Source organism: Oncorhynchus kisutch, linkage group LG20 (assembly GCF_002021735.2).
Source record: "Oncorhynchus kisutch isolate 150728-3 linkage group LG20, Okis_V2, whole genome shotgun sequence".
Lineage (NCBI taxonomy): Eukaryota > Metazoa > Chordata > Actinopteri > Salmoniformes > Salmonidae > Oncorhynchus > Oncorhynchus kisutch.
In genome coordinates, this window is record NC_034193.2 from 51,611,881 (window position 1) to 51,633,915 (window position 22,035).

The 22,035-nt window shown below is 45.2% G+C and overlaps 2 protein-coding genes across 2 annotated transcripts in view; one reads left to right on the forward strand and one right to left on the reverse strand.

Annotated features, from left to right (window-relative positions):
- LOC109865841 (kelch-like ECH-associated protein 1B) overlaps window positions 1-22,035 on the forward strand; it is a 520,109-nt gene that overhangs the window by 477,336 nt on the left and 20,738 nt on the right. The window lies entirely within an intron of this gene.
- LOC109886714 (low-density lipoprotein receptor) lies at window positions 1,101-20,732 on the reverse strand. Its single transcript, XM_031799320.1, has 17 exons — window positions 20,380-20,732; window positions 10,218-10,343; window positions 9,905-10,027; window positions 8,913-9,290; window positions 8,548-8,670; window positions 8,335-8,457; window positions 7,855-7,977; window positions 7,522-7,650; window positions 7,146-7,317; window positions 6,757-6,984; window positions 6,340-6,458; window positions 5,928-6,067; window positions 3,856-3,997; window positions 3,199-3,351; window positions 2,585-2,860; window positions 1,699-1,862; window positions 1,101-1,363 (listed from the first exon to the last, which is right to left on the reverse strand). Exons 1-17 carry the CDS (start codon window positions 20,456-20,458, stop codon window positions 1,328-1,330), a joined length of 2,634 nt encoding a protein of 877 aa, XP_031655180.1. The 5' UTR covers window positions 20,459-20,732; the 3' UTR covers window positions 1,101-1,327.

The following is a 22,035-nucleotide window of genomic DNA, read 5'->3' on the forward strand; positions in this document are numbered from 1 at the left end:
CACGTTTCATCTCAGAGTAGGGCCGACAACTCACAACGTTTCATCTCAGAGTAGGGCCGACAACTCACACGTTTCCATCTCAGAGTAGGGCCGACAACACACACACGTTTTCTCAGAGTAGGGCGCACACTCACATCTTCAGAGTAGGCCGACAACTCACACGTTTCAGCTCAGAGTAGTGTCACACCATAGTTCAATGTCCCCCCTGGGAAAGTCTCCACTTTAAGATGTGGTGATGTTCTGTGCTAAGTACTAGGCACGTGCATGTGTCAATGTCAGATGGTAAGGCCATCCAGAGGTCTCAATGTCCATTGTTAAGTACACCATAAACTACAAACTAGGTACCGTTTTCGAGCTTCAAAAGATATGACAAGACAGCTTTTTGACTGCAGCCTGTTTTAAAACCCACAATCTTCAACACATCCTTCATGTCGTGCTAATTGTGTTTTCTAGTGCTTTCGTCAGGCTGACAAAGGAAGTGGATCCAACTGAACTCAAGAATCAAATGGGTTGGAAGTGTAGGAGACGTCCTTCTGTACAGTGCTATGCACAATCTTATGCAACATTAGAACAAAAGTTTGCCTATTTTACATTAAGTAGCCAAATGTACACTCATTTACAAAAGAGCTGCTAAGTGATATGTAACAAAAACAAACAAGGTTGAAGCTGTGTGTAGATGGTTGTCATTTTGAACTTCCTTGTGTCAAAGAGGCCAAGGTCCAGGACCTAGCCTGGTACCAAATCTTGTGCTTATGTGCTTAGACATTTATTAATCTCTCTGACGAGGAGTTAGCCTAAAATACATACATTTGGGACCAGGCCACCTAGGTAAGAAGTCTTACATTATGAAAGAACGGACGACAGTCCAACTGTGCATTTACTGTGCTCTTTCATTTTCAAGTCCTTCCGATGTTTGACAAAATGGCCTCCAGATGTTTTTTTTCTCTTCAGGGTTGTGTTGAGACATCAACGCTACCAAGTCATTTTTTTGTTGTGATTCCGTTTGTAATATGTTTCTTCTTCTTCCATTCCTTGTTTTTGGGGGGTGGGTTTCCACGGCAACCAAGTTATTCTTTCTGAGTTTTCTTTTTTCCTTCTTCTTCGTCTTGGATGGCAGCACAGTGTTGAGGTCGGAACGGAATCTTCGGAACAGGAAGCCAGGAACTTAGGTCATCGAGATGAGGTCATCATCATAGGATTGGAAAGGACGTGTCAGTAGCATTAGGGTTAAAATGACCTCCATCGGTTTATGTTTGTCACTTTTTCAAACAAAAATCTCTCTTTAAATACAATTCTTCATATCCACTTGTTCTTCTTCTTCTACTAGTCATGCCAGGTCTTCTTCCAGGCTCACCATCTGTCTCTGTGAGGGGAGACAGAAAATAACCATAAACACAAAGTCACACAACACTGAAAACCACTACATGCAGTATTTCATAGGCTATACCATAATCAACGGTCACATGCTTTCTGTTAGCCACTGCAGAACACCTGCAGGATTGGGGTCAAGTGGATTGCAACTCCACATAGGAAAACAATGGGCAATTCATCCCATTATTTCACTTAATCGAAATGGAATTGATCTTAACACAGTATGAGAATTTAAATGGAATGAACTCTAACCCTGGTGACACGTGTAGTCTACATAAGTAATAAGACAGTGACTGGGTTGCTTGGTGGGTTGCTAGGTGACAGTACCTGTGGGTAGGTGTATCCGTCCTGGCTGTGGTTTCTACAGATGTGCAACTCGTCCTCTGTGGTCTTCTGGTACACGGGGTTGTCAAAGTGGATGGTGTTGGTGTTCTTCAGCCTCCAGTGTCTCCATAGCAACACTGCACCAAACAGCACCAGGCACATCATCACTGGAGAGAGGAGATAGGGGGTCAAAGGTCAGTTCTTGTTGTAATTGTTGTTGTTGATAAAGTATGGTAGGTAAAGCTAGTTTAACTTTTACAATGATATGTGTTTTATTGAGTGTACAAAACATTAGAAACACCTTCCTAATATTGAGTTACACCCCCCTTTGCCCTCAGAACAGCCTCAATTCGTCAGGCATTGACCCTACAAGGTGTTGAAAGCCTTCCACAGGGAGGCTGGCCCATGTTGACTCTAATGCTTCCCACAGTTGTGTCAAGTTGGCTGGATGTCCTTTGGTTAGTGGACCATTCTTGATACACACGGAAAACAGTTGAGAGTCAAAAACCCAGCAGCATTGCAGTTCTTGACACACTCAAACCGGTGCACCTGGCACCTACTACCATACCCCGTTCAAAGCACTTAAACATTTGTCTTGCCCATTCACCTCTGAATGGCACACGTACACAATCCATGTCTCAAATGTCTCAAGGCTTGTCTCCTCCCCTTCATCTACACTGATTGAAGTGGATTTAACACATAACATAAATAAGGGATCATAGCATTCACCTGGTCAGTCTCATGGAAAGAGCAGGTGTTCCTAATGTTTGTACACTCAGTGTATATCAACACGTAAGTCAATACATAAACAGAGAGTAGGTTACTACAGTACTACTGTATTTATCAGTGCACTAGACATTATGCTGATACTACAAGGTAAAATACTCACTGATAGGTAAGACAATGTAGAGCACAGTATGGTGTGATGCCTCAGCTACTTTGGGCATGGCAACATAGCCACTTTGACCTGTGACCGCAGTTTCCTGTGGACTGTGAGTGGTCGAGGACCTATCAGGGTCCTGAGGCTGGGCCCGGCGGCCGGAGGAGGTAGTTGAGGTAGTTGTAGTTGTGGTGGAAGTGGGGCCGGCTGGCTGTTTGGTTGGGGCCCTGGTAGGGATGGGAGCTGCAGTTTTGGGAGTGGTGGAGGGAGCGGTAGTTGTTGGAGCTGTTGAGATAAGAGACGGGGTTAAAGGTCACCAAAGGTTAGAGGTTAGACACACAAGAACGTGTCAGTTAGTTTGAGAAAAGGTTCAATGACCATGAACAGTGAGTATGAGGATAAACACTAACACTTTGACATCCATTGGCTTTTGAACTAGCTTTTAACTACAAAATATTTGTTCTTAAACAGATTTTAATGATGATTAATAATGAATATATGAATAACATTCCACCCATGAGGTGGGCGATCTGGTCATTTGACTGCAGGAAAGGGGTATAAAGAGCAGTAGTTGCACCTTCTCCTCTAAAGTTCCATAGGGTTTGACAGAGGAAAACACATACCTGCCACACACTTCCTCATGTCCAGGCCGAGGGTCATGTGATCAGGACAGGCACAGGTGTATTTGGGGGAGTGTTGGTTGATCTGGGGAGCAGGTAGACATAGGAACTCACAACCTCCATTCACAAAGTTTTTCTCTGTGCACCAGTTCTTTCCTATGGGAGAGAGAGGGAGAGAGAAGGGAGAGAGAAGGGAGAGAGAGAAGGGAGAGAGAGAAGGGAGAGAGAGGGAGAGAGAAGGGAGAGAGAAGGGAGAGAGAGGGAGAGAGAAGGGAGAGAGAAGAGAGGGAGAGAGAGGGAGAGAGAAGGGTGAGAGAGAAGGGTGAGAGAGAAGGGTGAGAGAAGGGAGAGAGAGAAGGGAGGGAGAGAGAAGGGAGAGAGAGAAGGGAGGGAGAGAGAAGGGAGAGAGAGAAGGGAGGGAGAGAGAAGGGAGAGAGAGGAGGGAGAGAGAAGGGAGAGAGAGAAGGGAGGGAGAGAGAAGGGAGAGAGAGGAGGGAGAGAGAAGGGAGAGAGAAGGGAGAGAGAGTGAGAGAGAGGGAGAGAGAAGGGAGAGAGAGGGGAGAGAGAGTGAGTGTTAGACCACCTGATTCAGCTTTTAAAGTTAATTACAGTTATTCATGTAAGATTTGTTATGTTTTTAAAAAGCGTGCGTTGCCATACCGATGGGCTGCTTGAGGTTGTGGTATACAATGATGTCCTCTGGCTGCATCAGGTCCTCCGCCAGTACAGTGATGTCATTTCCTGTCAGGCGGTTGGCGCTCATGACCGCTCTGTCACCCATGTCGGTCCAGAATACTTTCTCCTGTGAAACAAATGAGAGAAACCAGAAAAAAGAGAGACAGGAAGAAAAACTAGGTTAACCAACTGTACATAGTCAGTACATAGTCAGTACATACAGTTAACCAACTGTACATAGTCTGTACATAGTCAGTACAGTCAGTACATAGTCAGTACATACAGTTAACCAACTGTACATAGTCAGTACATACAGTTAACCAACTGTACATAGTCAGTACATAGTCAGTACATACAGTTAACCAACTGTACATAGTCTGTACATAGTCAGTACAGTCAGTACATAGTCAGTACATACAGTTAACCAACTGTACATAGTCAGTACATACAGTTAACCAACTGTACATAGTCAGTACATAGTCAGTACATACAGTTAACCAACTGTACATAGTCTGTACATAGTCAGTACAGTCAGTACATAGTCAGTACATACAGTTAACCAACTGTACATAGTCAGTACATACAGTTAACCAACTGTACATAGTCAGTACATAGTCAGTACATACAGTTAACCAACTGTACATAGTCAGTACATACAGTACTTAATGTTAACCAACTGTACATAGTCAGTACATAGTCAGTACAGTCAGTACATAGTCAGTACATACAGTTAACCAACTGTACATAGTCTGTACATAGTCAGTACAGTCAGTACATAGTCAGTACATACAGTTAACCAACTGTACATAGTCAGTACATACAGTTAACCAACTGTACATAGTCAGTACATAGTCAGTACATACAGTACTTAATGTTAACCAACTGTACATAGTCAGTACATACAGTACAGAAAGTTAACCAGCTGTACATAGTCAGTACATACTGTACACACAGTTAACCAACTGTACATAGTCAGTACATACTGTACAGAAAGTTAACCAACTGTACATAGTCAGTACATACTGTACAGAAAGTTAACCAACTGTACATAGTCAGTACATACTGTACAGAAAGTTAACCAACTGTACATAGTCAGTACATACTGTACAGAAAGTTAACCAACTGTACATAGTCAGTACATACAGTACTTAATGTTAACCAACTGTACATAGTCTGTACATAGCATATCATAGTCAGTACATAGCGACCTGGATACTGTAAGATCAGTTTGGTCTCCATTCAGCAGCTACATGGATGGATTTCTGTAATACAGCTAAAGCTGGCTAGCTGCATGGCTAAACTCATAAACCGAGCTGGTGTATAAGACTCAACCTGGAAATCCCCTTTAATTAAAGCTACCACAGCCAGGTTGGTGTGGGCTGGAGGGGGGAGACCATGGTGCTCGACCTAGGGACCTAAAGGAGGTTCTGGGGCCACAGCCAGGGTAGAGGGGGGAGACCATGGTGCTCGACCCAGGGACCTAAAGGAGGTTCTGGGGCCACAGCCAGGGGTAGGGGGGGGGGGGGGGAGACCATGGTGCTCGACCCAGGGACCTAAAGGAGGTTCTGGGGCCACAGCCAGGGTAGAGGGGGGAGACCATGGTGCTCGACCCAGGGACCTAAAGGAGGTTCTGGGGCCACAGCCAGGGTAGAGGGGGGAGACCATGGTGCTCGACCCAGGGACCTAAAGGAGGTTCTGGGGCCACAGCCAGGGTAGGGGGGGAAGGAGACCATGGTGCTCGACCCAGGGACCTAAAGGAGGTTCTGGGGCCACAGCCAGGGTAGGGGCGAAGGAGACCATGGTGTTCGACCCAGGGACCTAGAGGAGGTTCTGGGGCCACAGCCAGGGTAGAGGGGGGAGACCATGGTGCTCGACCCAGGGATCTAGAGGAGGTTCTGAGGTTGGATTGTAACCATTGCCCACATGGACTGGACTCTACTGGTTCAGTTAAGTCTCCCTTTCCCTTCCTACAATTCCTCTAGGACCTGCCCATAACTATACTCCAGATGGAACTCAGGTTAGGGAGACCTTAATGTCCACATTCCATCCCTATTTACCTCGAAGACGGTGAGAGAGAGGGGGTGAGCCAGCTTGTCCTCGTTGTAGATGAGTGTGTGTCGTCCTTCTCCGTTTACGCCGATGCTGGAGAGGGTGTGCATCTTAGAGTCCACCCAGTACAGACGCTGGTTAACCATGTCTGTTCCAGAGGCAGGGAGCGTTAGAGAAATCCAACTGTATAATCATTCACTTATAAACAATGCTTCCACGCCTGATAACGAGGCAGATTATTTGAATGTATTTGAATGTAAATCATGTACACCTACAGTATGATAGAACTTCCAACAATAACACAACACAAAATGTCAACTGTTCTGTATACGAGTATAAGAATCATGCGAGACAGCAAATTACAATGTGCCCAATCACACATCACTATATTGCAGTGTCCAATCAGTGGACTCTTCTTACCAAGAGTGATGCCGTTAGGCCACATGATGTTGTCCGTTACCAAGGCGACGCGGTCGGCTCCGTTCAGCCCACTCTTCTCGATCTTGGCCTCGTTGCCCCAGTCAGTCCAGTACATGAAGCTGGAAACAGACACAGTACCGTCAGTTAAAACTCCTACCTCGAACACACTTCAGCACAACATCTGGAGGTCTTTAGAGAAAATCACACACACACACACACAGACACGTTGAGCTTCTGCCATGTTTCTTGTTGCGAAAGAGATCCTCACTCATTCAATTATTCCAATATGTTCGACAACAAAAGAATCCTGTCGAAGATTTATCTTTTTGCTTTTCATGGCAGTCAACGCCCTATTGAGCATGATACTGATGAAACCAAGGTTAATAAAATCAATCAATCAAATCCCAAGTTTCTTACTTATTGGCTGGGTCCACCACGATGCTTCTTGGTTTCTCCAGTCCTTCGCTGATCAGTGTCTTTCGCCGTGTTCCGTCCGTGGTTGCCACGGAGATGGTCTGGAGCACACTGTCCGTCCAATAGATGTTACCGTGAATCCAGTCGACGGCCAGACACTCCGGCGACTCCATCTGGCTGTCAATCACCACGTTGTGGTGGGAGGAGTTCCCTGCCAAGTTCATGTCGGCGCTGGGGAAGGGTGCAGGACAAAATAGATGTTTGTTAACTAACAAATACTGTATATTGTCTGTTTGCAGATACACACACACACACACACACACACACACACACACACACACACACACACACACACACACACACACACACACCTTCCCCCAGCAGGTCCTCACCTGTAGATCTTCCTGTGGTACAGGTCAGACCAGAAGATCTTGTGTCCAGGCATGTCCATGTCCAGGGCCACCACGTTCTTCAGTCTGGGGATGAGAGGGACGTACTCTCTACGGTCCAGAGTCATCTTCCTCACCTCGTGGCGGTTGGTGAACAACAGGTAGGGGACAGTACCTGGAAGACATACAATTAGATCTGCCACTTTACCTAACTGTATTTACATCACATTTAAAAAGTCGTTCAGACTATATCAGAATTGCTCCCAAGGCTCTGTTCATATATCCACACTAGCAAGCAATCTATCAAGCATCTAAGTGGTATGCTGGGGTGGCTGTCGGAATGTAGCTTAGCTAGTGTGTCCCTCCATCTCACACGTACCTGTGGCAGCCTTGCAGGTCTTGGTCTTGGGGTCCAGTTCATAGCCCTCCTCACACTCACACTTGTAACTTCCCAGGATGTTCACACAGATCTGGGTACAGGTGTCTGGGTCAGCACACTCATCAATGTCTACAGGAGGAGGAAAACCGGGTTAGAGGTCAGAAGATAGGGTCAGGGGTCAGTTGTGGCAATTCATAGTGTGATTTGATCCAAATCCAATGTCCTGCGATCTTATCCGGCACTCGTCACTATAGTGACTTAGAGCTCAGTCATTACAATCTTCTGATCTGAGTTCAGAGTCTCAGTGCCATATTAACGTTTATTTCCACACACCTTCACATTTCCTGTTGTCCTTCCCCAGACTGTACCCAGCAGGACAGGAGCAATTGAAGCCAATCTTCAGGTCGGTACAGGTGTGAGAGCAACCGCCGTTATTGGTCAAACACTCGTTGTTGCCTGCAGAATCAGACCGGAAATCAGTTATATTTCTTCTATCTATCTAGAAAACTAGAAGAAACATCCATCATCCTCAATGTCCATGATGACAGCCTTTTCCCTTAGGCAAGACTAAACCAGTCACCTCACTCTTTACAACCAATAACTAGTTTGGCCAGACCAGACTGGCCTGAACCACTTGGCTAGTTGTCTCCATCATATTTCCCTAGCTGGGATGTGGTCTCTCTCCTCTGTTTTCCATTGAATGGTATGTGGGTGTAAAGGGAGTTCCCTATGGGCCCAGGGTCAAAAGTAGCGGGCGAAACAGGGATTAGGGTGCCATTTGGGACGCAGAATATCTCTACGGTTCCAACTCACCACACTCCCTGATAGGTTCGTCGGACATGTCTCGGCAGTCTTTCTGTCTGTTGCACACCTTGTCCACGGTGATGCACTCCCCACTCTTACACCTGAAGCTATTCGGGCCCTCACACGCATCCACTGGGGGGAGAATAAGAAAGAGGAGAATATTATTAGACGTGTAGTACAGCTATAGGGTGTGTGTGTGTGTCCATTAGGGCTGAGCCTCACCGCTCTTGCAGTCCATCTCATCACTCAGATCCCTGCAGTCAAGCTGCCGGTCACACTGACGGCTACCATGGATACAGGAGCCATCATTACACTGAAACTCATCTGGCTGGCAAGTGGGCCGACCTACCGAGAGAGAGAGACAGAGAGAGAGACAGAGGTTAGATAAACAATACAACAAGACAGATGGACACATAAAGAAAAAGCGATTGGGATTTTCTCTTAGGAGTCCCTTAGTTTAGTATCATGAACATTTGTTTTTGTAAACACTTAACTAAATAAGCATATTTCTGTCTTTGGAAAAAAAAAAAATTCAGAGAGAAAGGACAGAAGCAGAGTTGAATATGGTCAAAAACCCTTCCACTCACTGCAGTTGGTTTCATCTGAATTATCCTGACAGTCCTTGCCTCCATCACAGCTCCAACTCCTATGGATACACTCCCCACTCCCACAGTGGAATTCATGTGGCCCACAGGGCTTTGTTGTCGGTTTGGTGTCCCTCCCGCCACAGTTCTGGGGCCACTCGTCTGAACCGTCGGCACAATCGGCGTCGCCGTCGCAGGCCCAGAGACGCGGGACACACACAGTGTTGTTACACTGGAAGGCGTTGGGACCGCAGGTGGCGGTGGGACAGGAAGTCTCGTCAGAACCATCGGAACAGTCGTTGTCCTTGTCGCACACGAAGGAGACGGCGATGCACTGACCGTTGGAGCAGCGGAACTCGTTGTCGGTGCAGTTCTTTGCGGCTGGAGAGAGGAAGGGAGAGCGAGGGCTGGAGGGTTAGGGATATGGAAGGTTTGGGACTGGGTGACAGTATTTGTACTCTATTGTGCCTTTAGGATGTTATTATATCTCTAAATAATGTTATTGTCACTAAAAGAATGAGAGGTTTTTGTCTAAGGGGTCAATGGGTGCAGAGTAGACACAAGGACCATAGTCATGTGGTGATTGTACCAGTTAGTGAATACATCATCATGCACTAACTACAGAGGTAATCAGTGTTGAACAGAACAGTTTGTCTTCAGTATGGTGATGACTGCAGTGTAATGACAACGATAGAAGAGTTGGCTACAGCATATACACTATTGGACTAGACTAGTGAATGTAAATATGTAGGATCTTAATTTGAGACAGTTTGCTACAGAAGGAAAATAATCCTGCAGCAACCGGAAATGTGAATTATTACGTGGATTATAATTAATGGACATTTCGAGTCAAATTTCAAAGTGGAAATTTACGAACTTCCTAAGCCTTCTTAAACTTCAAATACACTACAAATGTTAAATGTTCTGCATTGCAGGAAAGTTCTCCTGCAACAGGGTGATCAAATTAAGATCCTACATCCGTACTGTTATCTTACCACAGCCCTTCTCATCAGCTCCATTGTCACAGTCAGCTTTGCCATCACAGTGCCACGTTCCGGAGATACACTTGTTCAGTGGGCCTCCGCAGCTGAACTCAGTGGGCAGGCAGGTCTTAGCCTCTGGAGACATAGAGAGACATGAACAGATAGAGACATTAGAGTCTGTGTGACACATCTTAGCAGTTCTATCTTATCTGAAGAGGACGAGGACGAGGATGAGGAAGAAGAGGACGAAGGATGAGGAAGAAGAGTATGAAAAGAAAGAGGAGAGAGAAGAAGAGTAAAAGAGGAGGAAGAGTCAGTTACTCACCGCAGGCGGCTGGCAGCTCGTCAGTTCTGTCACCACAGTCATCACCTCCGTCACACACCCACCGGCTGGTGATACATTTCCCGTTGCCACACCTGAACTGACTTGTCCCACATGTATACGCAGCATCTAGGGGAAGAAAAACACAGGATAACTGTAAATGATTGACAGACAGGACACATTTCATCTTTTATAGATCTATACTATAGTGTAATTTAAAAAACAAATGGTTGTATTTATTTAACTAGGCAAGTCAGTCAAGAACAAATTCTTATTTACAATGACTGCCTAAAATATACAAGGTAGACAGTTTAACAGAGTGTACTTGATACAGACTCAGTAAGTTTTTACAATATAGGGCAATAATTAATTATACATATTTTCTGTCATGCGACACTAGTACCACATAACATTAGGCTCACGCAGAGGATAGAATAGGTCTGTAGTAGTGACGGATGTTAACTAACATATAACTAAGTAACTTCCCTCGGTTAGTTCATGTTCAACAACGCTCGCTGACAACAGAGGGCAGTCATCTGACGGCCATTAAGATTGGGATTATATCTAGTTGTTGGTGAGAAGAACACATCCTCTACAATGTTTTGTAGTGCCCCTCTGGGACCAGCAATTATGTGTGATAAGAGCTACAGTAGTGAGAGTCCAAAGATAAAGGAACAGGATATGAGGTAAAAAGACCACAATATGGAGCATTTCTAAACAGGAAGTGAAGGAGTTTCCCCATGGGAGAGACTTATCTCTTATCGTTCACACACTGGAGCTACTGCATCTCATGGTCTTTCAGCAGACAGTGAGAACTTGACGGCCATTTTGTTATGCACTCAAGACTGTTGCTTGGCAACTACTGTTTGTGCGTTTCTCATGTAAACCTTCAAATGAAGGAAATTAGTGCAGGACAAGATGTTGCCAAAACAGGACACACACAAGTGTCAACTCACGCGCACACACCATTGGCCCACATATACAGCATCCGGTAAGGGAAAGTTAAACAACTTATAGACCTACTGTGCAGACTTGAGCAAGGAAATACATTTTTTCCTCACTTATAGTTTCTGCCAGTAGGCCTATGAATGAATACCACGCCACTGTTTGACTAGCCTATTCAACAGTGAAATGAGATTTAACCCCAAAACCGCCCAGTTTATTTTGGGTTGCTGAGGTCACAACCTCATTGAACTCATCTGACCAATCAAAGTGAAGATGTCTTCAACAAGGAAGTGAGAGCCATCAGGTAAAGCTAGCATGGAGCCTTCAATATTCTGCAAGGTCTTGGTCACTAAGTCAGTTTATCTCCCTCCACTGTCAAATTCCACTGTGCCTGAGGCAACAGAGTATGAGTCAGAGCCTGAGGCTGTCTCTTTAAGACAATGGAAGGGGGGAGGAGTCATAATCACACCACCCGCTGCTGATTGGCCCTTGAGGAACATTCCTCAAAATACTCATAACAAGAGCACTAGTGAGAGCAACAGGGGGAGGTGGGGCACAACCGGATACAACACCAGGAATTTTCTGAACTCAAGCTGTCAATTGTTGACACTTGTAGTAGTAACCGACACCAGCATGACTCAAGTCGTAAAGTCGGTTGCTACACAGAGAGTTAGCGAAGTAGATTCAGAAGATAGAGGTTGCTTGCTCCGTCTATTGGTATGTGATGTCACCAATGCTCACACCTTCATGTAGAGATGTGGGACTGTAATATCATAAGACGATCTTGTATTGAGAAATGTTGGCCTGACTTGATCAATCAGGGCTTTTCATGGGAAAAAACGACTGCTGAACCCCTCGCCTCAAATGCTTACACAGGCACTGTAACCGCCAAGACTGTGGCTGTGTTTCCAGTGAACCCAACACACACACACACACACACACACAGAGTCTCCCCCCCCCCCCCCCCCCCCCCCCCACACACACTACCAGATGTGGAGGTTCCAGGAATAGTTTCCCCCCATCCTATTCCAGCTGTTCTTGGAGAGAGTGGTGATACATTTACAAGGCTGGCTGACTGTTAGCCCGCCCTGAGACTTATACAGTCTCTTAAGTGAAAACGGAGACGTTACTTGGCCCCGACACGCACTTTGCCTCTCTCTCTCTTTCCATGATCCTCTCTGTCTCCCCTCCCCCTTTCTCTCTCTCTGTCTCTCCCCTCTCTCCCCTATTTCTCTGTCTGTGTTTAAATTTTCTCTCCTGCTAATCTTCTGTCCCATCATCTACAAATGGGTCACAAGCCTCTCAAGCTGCATACTGTGTTCTCTCTACCATTCTCTCTCTGGGTCACAAGACGCTCAACCTCCAGCAGTATAGCCCACTGTACTCTCTCAACAGGCATCTGTGTGTACAGTATGTTAGAGTGTACGTCACAACTATGTCTACCATTCTCTCTCTGGGTCACAAATCTCCCTTCCCAAGCATACTGTACTGCACTCTCTCTTTGTAGCCTATACGATTAGATATACATTGTGTAATAGAGGACTTGTACTGCATTCAACTTAGTCTCTAATTGAAATGCAGTGGGTGAGAGTTATTTTCCCAGGATGTTGTAAGTCATTTATCTAAAAAAAAGAAAAAAAGAAGCCCATCAGTTCTGAATGGAAACCTCTTTCCATTGACTAGCTTTGAAAGTGAGACGTTATCAACGACAGAGGCCAAATCTAGCTTACGTTTGAACCCAAAACCATCTGGCTGGAAAGGTTGGGCCACGCCATAGCTATACGTAGCCCTCTCTCCCAGTGTGGGCGTGTCGTGACGTCTGAGTGTATTTGTGGGCGTGTCGTGCCGTCTGAGAGTATTTGTGGGCGTGTCGTGCGTATCATTGATCGATAACTAAGCCATGCACTTTGCGTAGTAACCAAGCACAGAAGACGGAGGAAGTTTGTTTGTGGCACACTATTCAGGTTACAGTTAATTATTATTAAACAAACATAATCATAAAATAGAAGTTTGGTTCCTGTCTACTTAACTTCCTTATGGGCCCACTTAATGCAGTCCGCCTACTGTCTGTACGGTTACTGTATGTACAGTGAGTCACCTTATGGGCATTTCATTTGTCTATGAGGTTGTGACTAAACTAAATCAAGATAACAAATAGATTTCTCTGACGCGTTTCCTTGAGGGATAATAGTTGTATTGTATTGCATTGGTTTTCTTCACAATTACTCCAGAAAAGAATTGTCTTGGGGAATTGACTTCAGACAAAGTGAGTGGGAAAATCCTGTTGTATTTCGAGTGGAATGTTACTTTAACACATCTACACAGTTCTACCAGCAGGGTACTTTTCATTAGTTACAACAGATCACATTCAAACTAGCTCTGCATGCAGCCTGTAAACTATTGCATAATAATATCAGATTCTAAGAACCAAAAAGCCATTATAAGCAACCTTCCTTATTCACCAATCGGCACATTCTTAGGTGTCTCTGCCTGCCTGCCTGCCCGCATGTCTGTCTTGCAAATGGAATTACCGGCAAGTCACCTGATTCGCATTTTCCTTCCTATGCCTGATGCCATCCCCACACAATTTGACCCACGGGGGAGGAGAGGCAGAGACAAATAGACAGAGTGAGGCAGAGACAAATAGACAGAGCGAGGCAGAGACTAGTGATGAGGGGGTTGACTCATAACCCGCAGTCCCACAGTTATATCCGCGGGGCGGATGGGTTCATGGTCATTAAATATTGGCGGATGTGTGTGGCAGGCAGGTTATGTAAAGAGAAACAATACCTTCAAAATATCCATCAATGTATAATTCTAGTGCAATTTCTATCAACAGGCTTCTTATTTTTATTATTGTAGGCTATCTGGCATTAGTGCAGAAGACGAAGCTTTTGGGCCTAGCTGCACTCCAAATAGCCTACACAGCCAATCGCCAAATGCTTTCGGAAAACAGGCAGAAAAAGTTAAGGACATGGTTGAAATTTCATTCAATAAGACAAAAGCTGCAAAAGGAGAGTTGAAAATAAAGAGAAGGGAGGGCCTGAAAAGAAATGTTTGGGACAGATGTGGTGAAAGAGGAGGATAGCAGTGCTGGCTATGTTCTGTGTGATTGTGAGACACTATACACATTTGACCGTCACAAGAAGGGACTTAAAATAGGCCTATGTCAAAGGAACTGTAGCCTACTGTTCAGATGGGTTAAATGGAAAGTGAAATCTGGACACGGACTGTAGGTCTATAACCTCTCACACAGCCTTAATAATAACTCCTGCAGAATTAAGCCATTCTTGCAGGTAAATTATAAACCAAATGTAGGCTAAATTTGGACTTGGGAACAGGAGTGGAGACATGATTTCTTGAGAGAATGCATTGCTCCGTTAGATACCGTCTATAGAGGTGCTGTCCTCATCATAAAATCTGATAGTATTTCAATATTTGTTGTCTCCTGAACAGGTAATCAAATGGCTACCCAGACTATTTACATTGTGTGCCTCCTCCTCTTTTACACTGCTGCTACTCTCTGTTTATCATACAGTGGGGCAAAAAAGTATTTAGTCGGCCACCAATTGTGCAAGTTCTCCCACTTAAAAAGATGAGAGAGGCCTGTAATTTTCATCATAGGTACACTTCAACTATGACAGACAAAATGAGGGGGAAAAAATCCAGAAAATCACATTGTAGGATTTTTTATGAATTTATTTGCAAATTATGGTGGAAAATAAGTATATGCACAGTCACTAACTATACATTCATGTACATACTACCTCAATTGGCCCGACTAACCAGTGCTCCCACACATTGGCTAACCGGGCTATCTGCATTGTGTCCTGCCACCCACCAACCCCTCTTTTACGCTACTGCTACTCTCTGTTCATCATGTATGTATAGTCACTTTAACCATATCTACATGTACATACTACCTCAATCAGTCTGACTAACCGGTGTCTGTATTTAGCCTCGTTACTGTTATAGCCTCACTACTGTATATAGCCTCGCTATATACAAATAAACTTTGATTTGATTTGAACCACATAAGATTTCAGTTGGGCTTCGATGCACATTTTATCAGAAACACGTTGGGGTCCGGTCATTTTCACAGCTTTCTTTTTCCTTACAACTGGTCAAACTGACTGTAGCCTATATGGCATTTTCTATATGTGTGGGTTAGGTTTGGGTGTGGGCCTCAGAATTACAATGAATCTGGTGGTTGTGGATGGCTTATTAGCAATTGCGGGCGGGTGTTGGTGAATAAACAGCTGACCCGCGCACCTTTAGCAGAGACACACAGCTGACCACAGCTGCCATCCGGACAGGGCCTTAATGTAGTTAGGTGCTTGTTGGATGCGGCCAATTTCCTGTAAGGACCTATCCACTGCTGCTGGCTCACTGTGAAATACAGGAAGCCCTATTTGCAGACAGACAGTGCTCACTTCTTGTAATGTACGCCTACCGTCTTCAAAAGGTTAGCATCATGACCAAGTTACACCATGACCTGAATAGACCTTCATATGGCTGCCTACATGCAACGGAAATCACGTTGATCTAGCCGTGCTGCTGAGCGAGGAGAGGCGGAGCGAGAGAGATAGAAAGAGACAGTGAAGGAGAGAGAAAGAGAGAGCGGGATAAAAAGAGAGAGAAAAAGAGAGAGTGAGAAACATTTTATAGAGAGAGTCCCCACCTCCCAATCTCCATCAGGTTCTATGAATAAACACTGCCTGCCTGCTTGATGACAACTTGACCATGTAAGGTCCTTCAACACTGATTTAGCTGCGGATGGAAGAGAAAGAACGTGCTCACTAAACACCAGCCCCTAGTCTGCAATGGACTTTCCAATAGCCCCAAATGTCCTCCATGTAACCTGTTATATATTTGAACTGGAAAGCTGCAGCCTGCCTGGTGTTCAACCTTCTCAAGTTCTCCCATGTCACCCTTCTCCTCCGCACACTACACACTGGCTTCCAGTCCACTCCACACTGGCTTCCAGTCCACTCCACACTGGCTTCCAGTCCACTCCACACTGGCTTCCAGTCCACTCCACACTGGCTTCCAGTCCACTCCACACTGGCTTCCAGTCCACTCCACACTGGCTTCCAGTCCACTCCACACTGGCTTCCAGTCCACTCCACACTGGCTTCCAGTCCACTCCACACTGGCTTCCAGTCCACTCCACACTGGCTTCCAGTCCACTCCACACTGGCTTCCAGTCCACTCCACACTGGCTTCCAGTCCACTCCACACTGGCTTCCAGTCCACTCCACACTGGCTTCCAGTCCACTCCACACTGGCTTCCAGTCCACTCTACACTGGCTTCCAGTCCACTCCACACTGGCTTCCAGTCCACTCCACACTGGCTTCCAGTCCACTCCACACTGGCTTCCAGTCCACTCCACACTGGCTTCCAGTCCACTCCACACTGGCTTCCAGTCCACTCCACACTGGCTTCCAGTCGACGCTCGCATCCACTACAAGACCATGGTACTTTCCTACGGAGCAGCAAGAGGAACTGCCCCTCCCTACCTTCAGGCTAGGCGCAAACCCTACACCCCAACCTGAGTACTCTGTTCTGCCACCTCTGGTCTCTTGGCCCTCCCACCCCTACAGGAGGACAGCTCCCCCTCCCCCTCAGCCCAGTCAAAGCTCTTCTCTGTCCTAACACCCCAATGGTGGAACCATCTTCCCCCTGAAGCTAGGACATCAGAGTCTCTGCCCATCTTCAGAAAACCATCTGAAACCCTCCCTCTTCAAAGAGTATCTTAAGTAATGCAACAACACTAGCACGTAACTCCTCCGCCTTACTAGCTCTGACTTTGCTGATAGCTCCTTTTATTGAGGAAAAACGTACTTACTATGACTGAGATTTGTGGTTGTCCCACCTAGCTATCTTAAGATGAATGGATCCAACTGTAAGTCACTCTGGACAAGAGTGTCTGCTAAATGACCAAAATGTCAATGTAAAACTAGAGCTGAAAAGACTATATTGTTTAGCAGCAACACCAACAGTCTCTGCAGCTTTAGTTGAAGTGTATGAAAGGCTACACTGGATGACAACAGGAGGACGGTCCATATAGGTCAAAGGTGAGGCTAATATTGGAGTCCTCATCAACGCCCTTGTCATTGTGTGTGACAGGCTTGTTTCTTTAAGTTAGTTTGCCTATGCATTTCTGCTTGTTTTGGCAAACACACACCCACGGCGAGAAAAGTGTTTGTATGTAAACACAAATCTTGCCAAAGGTCAGGGCTTGGTCTTTCCATAGCCGCAGATTAATTTAGAACTAGATGACATGTGCACTGATGGTCATCTGTCAAGATGCTAAACCAACAGAACTCAGTCTGTACTAGTTCAGCTAACTGCATTTTTGGTTTAAACTCCTTCATCCAACTGCATTCGGCTTATACTAGTTAATCTAACTGCACTTGGTTTATACTAGTTCATCCAATTCCACTTGGACCTTCATTGTGAGGTTATTAAGGGTGTTTTTGCATGCCACTGGTGACTGATTGAGAGATCTGGTGTGTTAGGAGAATGTACATCATGCGATGCCTATCAGATGCTCTTGGGGCTGCATGATTCATAAGGGAATTATTCTAGAATCTATTCTATTCTAGAACCACTGATGCAACTCTACAGGGATTTTCCCATTATTCTCCATGGTGTCAACTAATACAGCCCCTTGGGGCTTCACACATACAGCAACAGCAGACCTACTGTTGGGGCCCCACATATACAGTAACAGCAGACCTACTGTTGGGGCCCCACATACAGTAACGGCAGATCTACTGTTGGAGCCTGCACACATACAGTAACGGCAGATCTACTGTTGGGGCCCCACATATACAGTAACAGCAGACCTACAGTACTGCTGAGGTCCCACACATACAGTAACAGCAGACCTACTGCTGGGGCCCAACACATACAGTAACGGCAGATCTACTGCTGGGGCCCCACACATACAGTAACAGTAGACCTACAGTACTGCTGAGGTCCCACACATACAGTAACAGCAGACCTACAGTACTGTTGGGGCCCCACACATACAGTAACAGCAGACCTACTGCTGGGGCCCCACACATACAGTAACAGCAGACCTACAGTACTGCTGGGGCCCCACACATACAGTAACAGCAGACCTACAGTACTGCTGGGGCCCCACACATACAGTAACAGCAGACCTACAGTACTGCTAGGGCCCCACACATACAGTAACAGCAGACCTACAGTACTGCTGGGGCCCCACACATACAGTAACAGCAGACCTAATATTGGGGCCCCACACATACAGTAACAGCTGACCTACTGTTGGGGGCCACACACACACACACTCTGCACATGTCAGCAGCAGATTTAATTGCTACATTAATGAATACCTTGAACTATAAACATTGGATGAAAGTTCTAATCTTCAAATCCCTGGGAGCAGGAGTTAGTCTGCATCGCAAATGGCATCGTCCCATAGGGCTCTGGTCAAAAGTTGTGCACTTTAAAGGAAATATGTTGCAACTTGGGATGCAACCTTAAAGATTGAGGGATAACAGTAGAACGGGGTGGCAGAATGGAGCCACAACTAGACTAATACACAACACAATATTAACCTAGAGGCCGGTAAGTTCACCCTTAGCCTACCTACTGAAACCAATAAGGAATTTGCCCCGACTGCTGTTAATGCATTGCATTGCAATACAATACAATGTAATACATTGTAATAATGTTAGCAAATAAGTTAATGGACATGTGAGTTGTATGATAGTGTGTTTAGTTCCTACTGTGGGTTGCTGGTTGGGGGCCACAGAAGTAAAGGTGAAGGAAGTTGGTGGATTTTTATCATATCAAGACATCTAAAGAAGGAAGCAGACTTTGCTTGAGGTGATAAACATATCCTTATAACATGCATCTATTAATACGCCTATTACATTTCATTGTTGAAGACAAAAGCTATGATTTTAAATGCCAATTGAGAATGTATTTTGACATTAAGCTACATCTAACCTACAAATGCATAAAATTAGTGATCAAGAAGGTCTGCAACAATCAGTATTTTGTAGCAAAATAGTCTATCCTTCAGGTGTAAAATAAAACCAAGTTCTATATCCTCCATACATGGCACAGAAGCTGGGCTAAATAACCTCTTGCCACACGGTATAGAAGCTGGGCTAAATAACCTCTTGCCACACGGTATAGAAGCTGGGCTAAATAACCTCTTGCCACACGATATAGAAGCTGGGCTAAATAACCTCTTGCCACACGGTATAGAAGCTGGGCTAAATAACCTCTTGCCACACGGTATAGAAGCTGGGCTAAATAACCTCTTGCCACACGGTATAGAAGCTGGGCTAAATAACCTCTTGCCACACGGTATAGAAGCTGGGCTAAATAACCTCTTGCCACACGGTATAGAAGCTGGGCTAAATAACCTCTTGCCACACGGTATAGAAGCTGGGCTAAATAACCTCTTGCCACACGGTATAGAAGCTGGGCTAAATAACCTCTTGCCACACGGTATAGAAGCTGGGCTAGACGCCCTTTTGCCGCGCCCTTTCTCGTTGACAACCGTCTTTTTCATCCAACGCGTCAAGCCCACAGGTAAAACCAGACAGCTTTGACATATCGGATGTGACGTGCTTATTTCTCATTCGGATTGGCTCGCGGCTACATACTATTTGAAGAACAGCCAATCGACTTCCCGAGCATAGCTTCCGTTCATACGGACGAAATAGATACATTTGAACTTTTATAGATAAACATATTGTCAACGAAAATTATAGGTTAAGTTCATCTTTAATCGGCTTTGAAAAGGAAAATGTCTTGAAAAGCTGTTAGCGCTTGACTCTCAATGTCAAGAACATGCCCCCTTCCTGCGCACTAAACCCACTATTACAAGTTCAGCCTAGGACACGAGGGTATAAACATTGGTTTAATTGAACATTCGACTGGTATTGTAAGCACCAAAACAGAAATTAATAAAAAAAATGTCAATTTAGCCATTTATTCTATGTGAGCAGCACGGTTGCATTTGCAATTCCATGTCAGACATAAAATAAAAATATCACTGAAATATAGGCAATTGACAACTATGTCATGTTATAAGTAATTTAAAGATGTCAAATTCCATGTCAGATCGTTAATACCAGAGAATCCCAAGGGCAAAACCCGCTCTGCAGTCAGCCCCAAAAATACGCATCATAAGCATCTTGCATGATACAATTGACTTCACATCCTTACCTGTAGGAGCAAAACAGTGGGAGAGCAACACCAGGCAACATGCTGTCAGCCCGGTGATTCCCACACGAGTCGGTAGCATCTTTTCTCCTTTGGGCTTCCACGCAATTCGAAGTGTTTCTTCTTGGTCTAATATCGACCACCCGGCACGCAAAATGTTTGACAGCTAGCCTACTGAACAGCACTAGTTCAACTCAACTGAGAGATGCTTCTATATATTTGTGGATGCTGCAGTCACAGCTAAAACAAACTGGGATAAACGAATGACTGTTGTTTGGGTATATAGAGAAGATTTACTGTGCGCCTGTGTCTAGGTCTAGTGCCAGGGAGAAATATTAGATTTTTTGAGTCACTTCTGACTATTTCTATGTGGTCCTACATGTGGGCGGGATCAGCAGAGTGGTGTGATATTTGAAATTCGACATCAGCACCGCAGGGGTGGAGCTACAGCGGTCACTGACAGAGAGGAAGAGAAAGAGAGTCACCCAACCACAATGTTACTGTTATCATTATCTGGATGGGCTGGCTTCCCTGTCTTGCCTAGCCTGGCCCCACCTTCAATTTCAATTTAAGGGCTTTATTGTCATGGGAAATATATGTTAACATTGCCAAAGCAAGTGAAGTAGATAAAAGTGAAATAAACTCAACTCAACAAAAAAAGAAACGTCCCTTTTTCAGGACCCTGTTTTTCAAAGATAATTTGTAAAAATCCAAATAACTTCATAGATCTTTATTGTAGTTCGGGGCGGCAGGTAGCCTAGTGGCTAGCCTAGGCTAGATCTTGTAACCAAAAGGTTGCAAGATCGAATCCCTGAGCTGACAAAGTAAAAATCTGTTGTTCTGCCCCTGAACAAGGCAGTTAACCCAGTGTTCCTAGGCCGTCATTGAAAATAAGAATTTGTTCTTAACTGACTTGCCTAGTTAAATAAAGGTTAAAAAAAATCAATTGTAAAGGCTGTTTCTCATGCTTATTCAATGAACCATAAACAATTAATGAACATGCACCTGTGGAACGGTCGTTAAGACACTAACAGCTTACAGACGATATGCAATTAAGGTCACAGTTAGGAAAACTTAGGACACTAAAGAGACCTTTCTACTGACTCTGAAAAACACCAAAAGAAAATGCCCAGGGTCCCTGCTCACCTCAGTGAACATGCCTTAGGCATGCTGCAAGGAGGCATGAGGACTGCTGATGTAGCCAGGGCAATAAATTGCAATGTCTGTATTGTGAGACGCCTAAGACAGCACTACAGGGAGACAGGACGGACAGCTAATTGTCCTCGCCGTGGCAGACCACGTGTAACAACACCTGCACAGGATCGGTACATCCGAACATCACACCTGCAGGACAGGTACAGGATGGCAACAACAACTGCCCGAGTTACACCAGGAATGCACAATCCCTCCATCAGTGCTCAGACTGTTTGCAATAGGCTGAGAGAGGCTGGACTGAGGGCTTGTAGGCCTGTTGTAAGGCAGGTCCTCACCAGACATCACCGGCAACAACGTCGCCAAAGGGCACAAACCTACCGTTGCTGGACCAGACAGGACTGGCAAAAAGTGCTCTTCACTGACAAGTCGTGGTTTTGTCTCACCAGAGGTGATTGTCGGACTCGCGTTTATCGTCGAAGGAATGAGCGTTACACCGATGCCTGT